The 10,450-nt window shown below is 43.2% G+C and overlaps 1 protein-coding gene across 2 annotated transcripts; it reads right to left on the bottom strand.

Moving 5' to 3' along the window:
• Positions 1-511: 511 nt before the first annotated feature.
• Positions 512-9,896, bottom strand: LOC121552351 (mitochondrial basic amino acids transporter-like). 2 transcript variants are annotated; one of them, XM_041865206.1, is made up of 5 exons: positions 9,465-9,896; positions 5,659-5,702; positions 4,907-4,990; positions 3,921-4,128; positions 512-1,594 (listed from the first exon to the last, which is right to left on the bottom strand). In XM_041865206.1, the coding sequence occupies exons 1-5, from the start codon at positions 9,490-9,492 to the stop codon at positions 1,026-1,028; spliced, it is 933 nt and encodes a 310-aa protein (XP_041721140.1). In that variant the 5' UTR covers positions 9,493-9,896; the 3' UTR covers positions 512-1,025. The 2 variants fall into 2 exon arrangements, with proteins under 2 accessions (XP_041721140.1, XP_041721141.1); XM_041865207.2 differs by lacking the exons at positions 5,659-5,702; positions 9,465-9,896 and adding an exon at positions 5,349-5,402.
• Positions 9,897-10,450: the final 554 nt, after the last annotated feature.

Here is a 10,450-nt window from a genome sequence, read left to right as displayed (position 1 = left end):
ATTTACCACCTGCACTTCCTGATGGGCCTCCCCCAGGTGGTGAGGGTAGTAAACAACACATCCGCCACGCTGACCCTCAATACGGGGGCGCCACACACACAGTGTTGTACAACTAACCTTGTGGGGACACACAATTCAGTCCCATTCAAAATCCTATTCACCCTAACCCTAAACCTAACCTTAACCCTAACCCTAAAACTAACCCTAGCTCCTAAACCTAATTCTAACCCTAACACTAATTCTTAACCCTAAACCCCCTAGAAATAGCATTTGACCTTGTCAGGACCAACAAAATATACCCAGTTGGTTAATTTTTTGTTAGTTTACTATTCTTGTGGGGACTTCTAGTCCCCACAAGTATAGTTAAAAACGTCCACACACATACACACACGCTGCTGCTAATGTGTATTATCTATCCTGTTGCCTAGTCACTTTACCCCTACCTATATGTACAGTACATAGCTACCTCAATTACCTCGTACCCCTGCACATCGACTCAGTACTGGGGCTCCCTGTATACAGCCATGTTATTTTAACTCTTTATTTGTATTTGTTATTCACTGTGTATTTATTCCCCATGTCGCTATTTGTATTCTATATTAAAAATATATATCTTATCTTTAACTCAGCATTGTTGGAAAAGGACCCGTAAGTAAGCATTTCACTGTTAGTCTAAACCTGTTGTCTACGAAGCATGTGACAAATAACATTTGATTTGATTACAGTCCTAGTTAGTAGACTTGTGGTCGTACCAGTTAGTACCAGCGACCTAACCATAACCATTTTGGTTTTCTTTCTTTATCTCATCTTCCAACATTATCAGTGCTTCGAGTAAATTATAAGTAAATTATATTTACAAGTCAAGTGGCGACACAGCATATCTATAGATATACAAATAGCTGAATCAGGAGTCTATGTGTTTCCATACTCAGAGATTCAAAGGGCATTGGGCCCCTATTGGTTTCCCTCCCTCCCCCACCCCACAGTAGAGCAGCTCAGGTGGGAGTAACACCTCCAGACTCAGGTCACAGGCTGGAGGCTTGGGCCTGCTGCTGTAGCTGTGTGTGGTGAGCTGTGCCGGGGGACGCCGGTTCACAGTCCTTGGGCCCCTCCTCCACCCCCCGTGCGTACATCAGCACCAGAGTGACTGTGGCGAAGGTGACAGCGTTGACGGGAAACGCCCTGAGCAGGGTGGAGGTGAGACCTCGCGTGAACACTCTGAGCCCCTCCCTTCTCACACTCTGCCGCACGCAGTCAGCGATGCTGCTGTACTGGTAGACTCCGCCCATCCCGTCCGCCTGGAAGCGGGACTTAATCACGTCCACAGGATAGGTGGACAGCCAGCAGGTGACCCCGGACATCCCGCCGGCAAATAGCAGCTTGGGGATCATGTAAGGTTCGCCGGGCTCGCAGCCAATGGAGCGGGTCAGAAAGTCGTAGGTCAGGAAGTAGACTCCAAAGCAGGGGGTCTCTCGGATCAGCGTGGTGACCATGCCGCGGTTCACCCCCAGCAGCCCCTCCCGCTTGTAGATACTGGCCAGGCAGTCCAGGGAGTTCTTGTACAGCTTCCTCTTGGACTTCTTCTCCCCAGTGCCTTAGTAACACAGTATAATTATAAATACTAGTGATGGGCACCAATATGGAAAGGTTGTCAACTTTTTATTAAAGTTATTGCCATTGGTGAACCCTTTGAACTCAAATGCTATGGTACACACGCTTTCCTAGCAGTGCAGGGGCAGAGCAGAGTACATTATGCTAGCTAGCTCAGATAATCTAAAATGTTATTTGCTACAGAGGTAGCTAAGTGGCTAGCTTGAAGGGCAGTGTGTGATCCACAAATTGTTTGATTTGTTGGCTAATTAGCTAGGTTGGCTAGTTAGCTGGCTTGGCTAGTTAGCTGGCTTGGCTAGTTAGCTAGGTTGCTCCACCACCAGATGTTGCAGAAACCAACTAATGTGTATGAATGAAACATGGAACACTTTTGCCTAGAAAAGTATTCTTGCAAGTGTTGGCAACCGTTTTTGTTATATTACAGTAACAAATCCCTCATCAAATCATGATATGGCACACTCCTAAGGCAGTGCTGCATGTTTGCAATAACAACATATATATTCATTTTTTTTACAACATACAGTGCCTTCGGAAAGTATTCAGGCCCCATGACTTTTTCCATATTTTGTTAAGTTACAGCCTTATTATAAAATTTATTAAATTCATTTTTTGCCTCATCAATCTACACACAATACCCTGTAATGACAAAATGAAAACAGGTTTATAGAAGGAAAAAAAAAAAAAAAATACATTATTTACATAAGTATTCAGACCCTTTGCTACGAGACTTGAAATTGAGCTCAGGTGCATCCTGTTTCCATTGATCATCCTTGAGATGTTTCTACAACTTGCTTGGAGTCCACCTGTGGTAAATTCAATTGATTGGACATGATTTGGAAAAGCATACACCTGTCTATATAAGGTCCCACAGTTGACAGTGTATGTCAGAGCAAAAACCAAGCCATGAGGTCGAAGGAATTGTCCATAGAGCTCCGAGACAGGATTGTGTAGAGACACAGAAGGTCCCCAAGAACACAGTGGCCTCCATTATTCTTAAATGGAAGAAGTTTGGAACCACCAAGACTCTTCCTAGAACTGGCCATCCGGCCAAACTGAGCAATCGGAGGAGAAGGGTCTTGGTCAGGGAGGTGACCAAGAACCTGATGGTCACTCTGACAGAGCTGCAGAGTTCCTCTGTGGAGATGGGAGAAACTTCCAGAAGGACAAGAATTTCTGCTTCACTCCACCAATCAGGACTTTGTTCTAGAGTGGCCAGACAGAAGCCACTCCTCAGTAAAAGGCACGACAGCCTCTTGGAGTTTGCCAAAAGGCACCTAAAGACTCTCAGACCACGAGAAACAAGATTGAACTCTTTGGCCTGAATGCCAAGCGTCACGTCTGGAGGAAACCTGTACCATCCCTACGGTGAAGCATGGTGGTGGCAGCATCATGCTGTGGGGATGTTTTTTCAGCAGCAGGGACTGGGAGACTAGTCAGGATCAAAGGAAAGATTAACGGAGCAAAGTACAGAGAGATCCTTGATGAAAAAACCTGCTCCAATGCGCTCAGGACCTCAGACTGGGCCGAACATACACCTTCCAACAGGACAACGACCCTAAACACTCAGCCAAGACAAGGCAGGAGTGGCTTCGGGACAAGTCTGAATGTCCTAGAGTGGCCCAGCCAGAGCTCAGACTTGAACATCTCTGGAGAGACCTGAAAATAGCTGTGCAGCGACGCTCCCCATCCAACCTGACAGAGCTTGAGAGGATCTGCAGAGAAGAATGGGAGAAATTGCCCAAATACAGGTGTGCCAAGCTTGTAGCGTCAAAGAAGACTCGAGACTGTAATCGCTGCCAAAGGTGCTTCAACAAAGTACTGAGTAAAGGGTCTGAATATTTATGTAAATGTAATATTATTTTTTTTCTTTTTAAAAAAAATAGAAATTTGCATAATTTTCTAAAAACCTGTTTTTGCTTTGTCATTATGGGGTATTGTGTGTAGATTGATGAGGGGGGGGGGGACAATTTAATCAATTTTAGAATAGGGCTGTAACACAACAAAATGTGGAAAAGTCAAGGGGTCTGAATACTTTGCGAATGCACTGTACCTCACTCATATTGATATCAAAAACGTGATATTCATGTATTTTATATATATTTCCACACTATGAGGTTGGAATAATACTGTGACATTTTTTTTTTTTGACATTTTAATTTAAAATAATCACACTAAGGTACTTTCATTACCCATAAATGATTTGATATTGAGATCAAAACAGCTGCATTGGACCTTTAAGCAGTTAGAAAAAGAGTGGAGACAACTACAATTCTCTCCATGTAAAAGCCCATTATTTTGGTAATACCTACCTTGCATCTGCATGCGTGTCTTGGCCAGCTCCATGGGGCAGCAGATGACACACTGTATGGCCCCGGCTGCAGCCCCAGCCAGGAACTGGTTCATTGGGGTGTCATGGCCCAGGTAACGCATGGTGTTGCCATGCACTCCAAACACTATGGCATTGATGAAGGTTAAGCCCATCATGGGGGAGCCGATGCCTTTGTACAGCCCAAACATCTGGGTAGGGAGGGGGAAAGGGGAGGGAAGGGGAGATGGAGGGTGAAGGAGGGAGAGATGGGGCAGGTAGAGAGAGAGAGAAAAATAGAAGGGTGGATATTAGAAAGAGACTGTATTCAAGGCTATGGACTCTTGTGTAGCATAAAAAGGGAGCCACATAATTCTAAATCAAATTTGCATGTCGTAGAATCCATGTATAAATTAAAAATATATATATGGGGGATTGGAACTGATGCAGACAATTATATTTATAGAAACCACAATCTATCTGCAATATTAAAGCTGACCTACCCCTAAAAAAACTTTTTTGTTGTTGTTGTTAAAACCCTGTTATAAGCCATCTATAAGAGAAAACAAACCAAAATTCCCCAATTACCCTATTTACCAGTGCCTCTCCTATCCCACCCCTGTGAGTATTTCAGCTGGCCCATAGCAATGGCATCCCACTCAGTCACAAGACCGGTGAGTTCATCTGACACAGACAGTTTCCAGGATCAGCCCTCAGGACACACTGACCTCATTAATAGCACCACAACAAATGCCAAAACAGCTTCAGGCCAAGAGACCCAATGAGCCATAACCTCTGTGAATAACTCAAGCAGAGCAGACCTCAATGTGGTTGTGCTGATAGGAGAGTGACCAAAGTGCCATCAAACAAAAATGTAGCCTATAGGGCTACAATATACCAAATATGACAACTTGACATGGGCTAATCACCTGTTAAAATTTTAATTGGAGACAGTTTCCACTAAATGATAAAGATGTATGTAGGACTTACCGACTCCTGCCGTACGATGGACTGGAAACAGTGGTAGGTCCCGCGGTAAAGAGGCTTGTCCACATTCTGGACCTGGAGTCTCACCTGCAATACAAACACAGGTCAAGGGTCAAAGGTCAAATAGAACCTGGACGGCCAATCAGCATCCCTCCTGAACCAACAAACACTTTCTGACAACACTATCACAACATAGGAACAAAAGGGAGGGAATATGGAGTATGATGCCATTACACACAAATATATGTGCTGCCATGAAGTGTACAAACATGTTTTTTCTGACACAACTTGGTGAATGTACATTAAGTCAGACATCAAAGAGTTACTTAGGGCTTTCTGTTGATAGGGGATGGGGAAGGGTCCTATTCTTGTTGTGGTTCAACAAAACCAAGACAGTCCAAGTGAGACAGAGATAGGTGGATGGATTGACCTTTGCTGTACTTACTACAGTGTACTGTTGTGAAGAAGTATCTACTAACACAGTAAGACCTTTTCTGTGAAACGAAGAAAGTCCCTGTTACAGGTAACAAGAAAATCTCCCACAATTATTAAGCCTATGTAAGCTAAGGATGTATACAATATCAGCACCATACATACAAATAGCATCTGTTATAGTGTAGAGATCATCCCTTTACCCAAACCATACTGTATTGCAGCATTTATGGTTGGTCTGAGACAAGCAGCAACTCTATTGAACTTAGTGACTGCAAGCTTTATTTGCATACAAGGAAAGAAACAAGAAAAACTAAACTTACCTTAACTGTGTCAAACGGGTGTCCTACTAAGACTCCGGCAGCACCTTAAGAGAATAATGAGAGAGCCATTATAGACAGGATAGCCTATAGCCAACGCTATACTTAACTGAGAGCAGATTGTTTCAAGTAAACATTGGGCTACTGTACTGTGTGTTACACTGATTATTCAGACAGTTTGAGAAGTTGTATTCTGGTAGGGGGAATAAATCTAAATTACAGATTTTTACATGCCTTATTGCAACACAATTGTTGATGTAAACAAAATAAATAGCTGTGTCCGCTTTTCAGATCACAACTTCAGAGATTGTAAACATACCCCTTTAATGTTGGCTATCACCTCACATAGAGGACATCACATCAGACTGCCAAAAATATAAGCTGCAATTCATCCGAGATGGAAATGTAAACCCTGTAGCCAACAACAACCTGCAACTGTAAACAAATAGCAGCCCTGGGTTCAAATAGTATTTGAAATCTTTCAAATACTTTGAGCGTTTGCTCGAACCTGCTTTGCGAGCCAGATGGGTGGGATTTGCAGTTGAGATGATTATATTGGTCCATTAAGCCAGACAGGCTAAATCAGGCACCAGTAAAGTATTTGAAATTATATAAAATAATATTTGAACCCAGGTTTGAGACAGTGATGCTATCTGGATCTAGAAAGTGCTGATAAATATCTGGCAAGGCCACTGGGGAGAGAGCGTGATTCTTCAGGACTAGTCCTGATGACTGCTCTACAAGTTAGCCTACATAACGTGTTCAGGGGTACCCAACCCTACCTTGTTCCGATGCCATTTTGAGACATCTCACTACTGACTCTGGTATTTTGGTGTAACCTTACCTAATACAAGCCCTCTCCTCCCCTCCCCCTGGTTCTGACTATGGAGTGAAACCTCAGCCCTGGGCCCTGACAGCAACTGTCCTGCTATAGGCCTTGATATAGGCCTACAGAACTATCCTCCATATTGGCACCAAACGTTCCATAACAACATTCTGAAATGAAATGTATTGTGCACCAGCATGGCGCCCATGAGAAAGCCACAACCCAAACAGAGTTTGCAGAGCTCTGGTTACTGGCCATCTCTCCAGCTATGGTCTGTCTGTGCCTTTCTGGACTGGCTAGAACAGCTAGGCTAATCCTAACTAAGCAGCACCTGCTGTGTCACAGTGGGAGGACAGGCCCCAGCCAGCCAATAAGAGCCAGGCCACTTATATAAACCAGTCAAAGAACAGCAGTAGGCATATGTTAGTTGCAAGGGGATCACAAGTCAACACAGTGACCTCAGAGAAACTACCACCATTATTTGTGTCTTTGTGAACAGGCAGGCAAGCAGCAAATATGGTAATATTTGTCCAATACCTTAGGTATTAATACCACAGTAGCTACAGTGGAACAAACTACTAGTACCTGGGCAATTTGCAAAGTTGAGCTGTTTTTTTATTTTCCTTCACTTTTTGTATCTACTTAAAATTTGCAGTGGTACAGTATTATGCAAAGGTCTGTGTCTGCCTGGTACAAGGGAACTACGTAAGTTATTAATTTCCCTATCAGGGCTCTACGCTGACCTTTTTTACAAGGAGCACGCGCACGCCTATGTTGAAAAATGCAGATGCACACAGAAATGTAGGAGCACAATTTAAAAAATGTGAGGTATTAAAGCTAGAATCCTTCATTTGTCTAGGTGTGCTGGTGCTATTAAATAAAAAACCCAGGTCGCACAGCGAAATATTTAGGCGCATATGCGAGTAAAATGGTCACACTGTAGAGCCCTGCCTAGTCACCTTGGAATGATTGCTTTGAAGGCCTAATGCAAAGAGTTTCCTGAAAACGGCGGGAGATATCAGTGGAACTGATTTACAAATGCTCAGGGGCTTGTCATCATTTTTGGAGGGTGCCATGTTGCCACCAACAGTTCTAGTCAGAATTCCAATTAGAATGTTATGGAACATTTGGTGCCAACATGGAGGTTAGTTTACACCCATGTATGGTTATGGCTCAGCTCCAAATAGTGGGCCTAGTAGGCCTACACTTCCATTTAATACCAAAGTTGCCCTCTGAGTCGAGTCAGGCTTTTCCTGCCATTCCACTCGAGTTGAGCATATGGGTCCCTCCCCTATGGGTTTACATGTACACCAAGCCACTCCACAGCAGATTAGTGACAGGGGGAGGGAGAGCGTAATTGGTCTGTGAAGGGGTGTGTGTGGATGCCTCTCCTTTTTACAGTCGAGCTATCTTAGGTTGTCTGTTCCAGTCTGCTATGCTATAGGAACATAGTCCTACATGCTTTCCATTCTTCACAGGGTGTACAGAGGACACCAATGAAGCTTGTGGGCGGCTGGAAAACACCTGCGGTAGGATTTCTAGGCTATGTCCTAGTGAGAAGGAAGAAAGGAAGCAATCTTATCTTGAATATTGATAAGTAACCTTTTATGATTGTTAATTGGTGCATAAATCATTGATTGATGGAGCAGTAGCTGAAACCACAGATGTATTATTTATCATAAATCCTTTCACCAGGGAAGATATATACTTTTTGCTTTCAACAACATAAACGTGTTCTTCCTGGAGAGCAAGGCCACCCACTTAGACCTGACCACCTATAAACGAATCTAACTTAGAACAATAGTACCAAGGTTACATTGAAGACCACTGGAATCAGATACCCAAATAAGGTCTAACTCTGAAATACCCATAACCCCAGATTTCCAGCTTTTCTGACATAGCATAGGAGCTACTTTTTTCTGACACCAGATAGCAGACTCAACATGACTTGCACCAACCTGACTTTCCAAATATATCTACATTACAACAATTGTCATGCCTACCGATTATTCAGACTGTAGGCTACAGTTAGTCTGTGTACCAGTCTTTTTAGCTAACATTCCACTCCTTGCCACTCCTGCCATTCAAATGACCGGAGTGGCAAGGAGTGGAATGTAATAGCTGAACAGAGATGGCAACCAGGCTAGGCTACAGTATTTTTAGGTGTCAAATGTATATTGTTTGCCATTTCAGTTATGCTGTTCAGTGCTTGACTTGGGCAGGAGCTCACTGGAGCTGGGCACCTAAAATGTTACACTGCTTGAGCTCCTTCCTCTTATAGAATATTATTTGCTCAAAAGTATTGTGGAGCTCCTGCACCTAAATATAAATATTAACACCCAAAATGAGTACTGGCACCTATTTCAGTGCAAGTCACGCACTGATGATGTTACAATAAGACAAGGAGTGATTGTTTTCATGCATTGTCTCTGAATAGTTCCAGACAGCTATATGATGTTAAGTGTTTTCCATCGCTAGATAGAATTTGGAGAATGCTCCTTGTGTGCTGACTTGCGCCAAGAACAAAAGTGTGGTGGATATCACGTATCACACGATGCTAGTACGCCGGGTAGTTAACCGCTTGATGGGAATAAATCGAGAGCTTCACAATGTCAACATTGTGTAAACTACAGTATGTAAGAATTCATTTCTCAAATAGCATGTTTGGTTTTAGGCCAAGTATATGTGTGTGAGTGGTAACGTTAGGTGTGATGATGGATGGATGACATAGCTACAGGGACAGCTTGTGTAGTGCCTAGCGTGTGTGGGTATGGCTACAGTAGCTATAGACATCACTAGCCAACTAAACTCAACTCCACGATTTACGATCGTGGTGTTGAGTGATCGTGGAGTTGAGTTTAATCGGCTAGCTACCCGCACTAACCAGTCAGACACGGGATGTGCTACAGTAGTAGCTAGCCTTCCAACATTGGCTGCAGTAGTAGCTAGCTGGAAAGCGATGCGTGTTTCAAAATAGACTTACCTCCAATGCAGCCAGCAAGAAAGTCCATAACCAGTCTTCAGCACAAGTTTGCGATTCAGGAGGCAGTGATATGTCAATTAACTATTATTAGATACTTTTTGAAACAGATTCGTTTGACACCGACACAACTTGATACAACACGTCGTAAATTACACAGCTAGCGCGGGAAGCCAGCTAACTACTGTAGCTAGTAAGCTAGCTACGTCGCTTGCCACTTAGCTAGCTACTATAGCTGGCTAAAGTTTTTGTTTAGTCCTAGCAAGGCAAATGTGCTATAAACTTGCTAGATAATATATATTTGTTGATATATCTGCGGCCGTTAGAGTTAGCTAGCTACACGACATCCATGAGCTGTCCTAGCTAAATGACTTTACACTCCTCTCTGCCATACACTCGGTCTGTCTGACCAACGTTTTGACAGATGACATTGAAGGTGTGTACCACCTGGGGCATATTCAATACACCGATTCTGTTACAAAACGTTTCTTTAACAGAAGCAAGCGGAACAAAACGGGGCGGGACATACCTGCATTTGTCCAATAGAAATTCACGTTTTTCTCTGTTTGCTTCCGTTTGGTTCTTAAAATGTAAACGGTTTCCGTAATGAATATATCCCTACTTCGTGTAAACATCGTATCCACTCACATTACAGTGCCTAAGCCGCAATCCCCCTTTTCGATTTTACCCCAAAAGCGTATTGGTTGTGCACGAAAATACTAGTAATGGGAAGTTCGGCTCTTTTTACTGACTCTGAGCTTTTCGACTCATTCAGTAAAAATAACGAATATTTCGACTAATTTCGTTCACTTGAGTCAGTTATTCCCAGAGCACGCAGGACGCCCTACCCGCGAACGATGAACTGAAAACTCGAGAGTCATGATTATTCGAGCCTTTCGTTCACCATAGGAGGATTTTTGGAGCTGTCATTTGTGACTGAGACTTGTAAACAATGTACATTTGTTGATTGCTTGGCATACAAATAAGAT

Source organism: Coregonus clupeaformis, chromosome 36 (assembly GCF_020615455.1).
Source record: "Coregonus clupeaformis isolate EN_2021a chromosome 36, ASM2061545v1, whole genome shotgun sequence".
Taxonomy (NCBI): domain Eukaryota; kingdom Metazoa; phylum Chordata; class Actinopteri; order Salmoniformes; family Salmonidae; genus Coregonus; species Coregonus clupeaformis.
The sequence above is the reverse complement of the archived record's forward strand: the minus strand, read 5'-3'. Positions and strand labels throughout refer to the sequence as shown.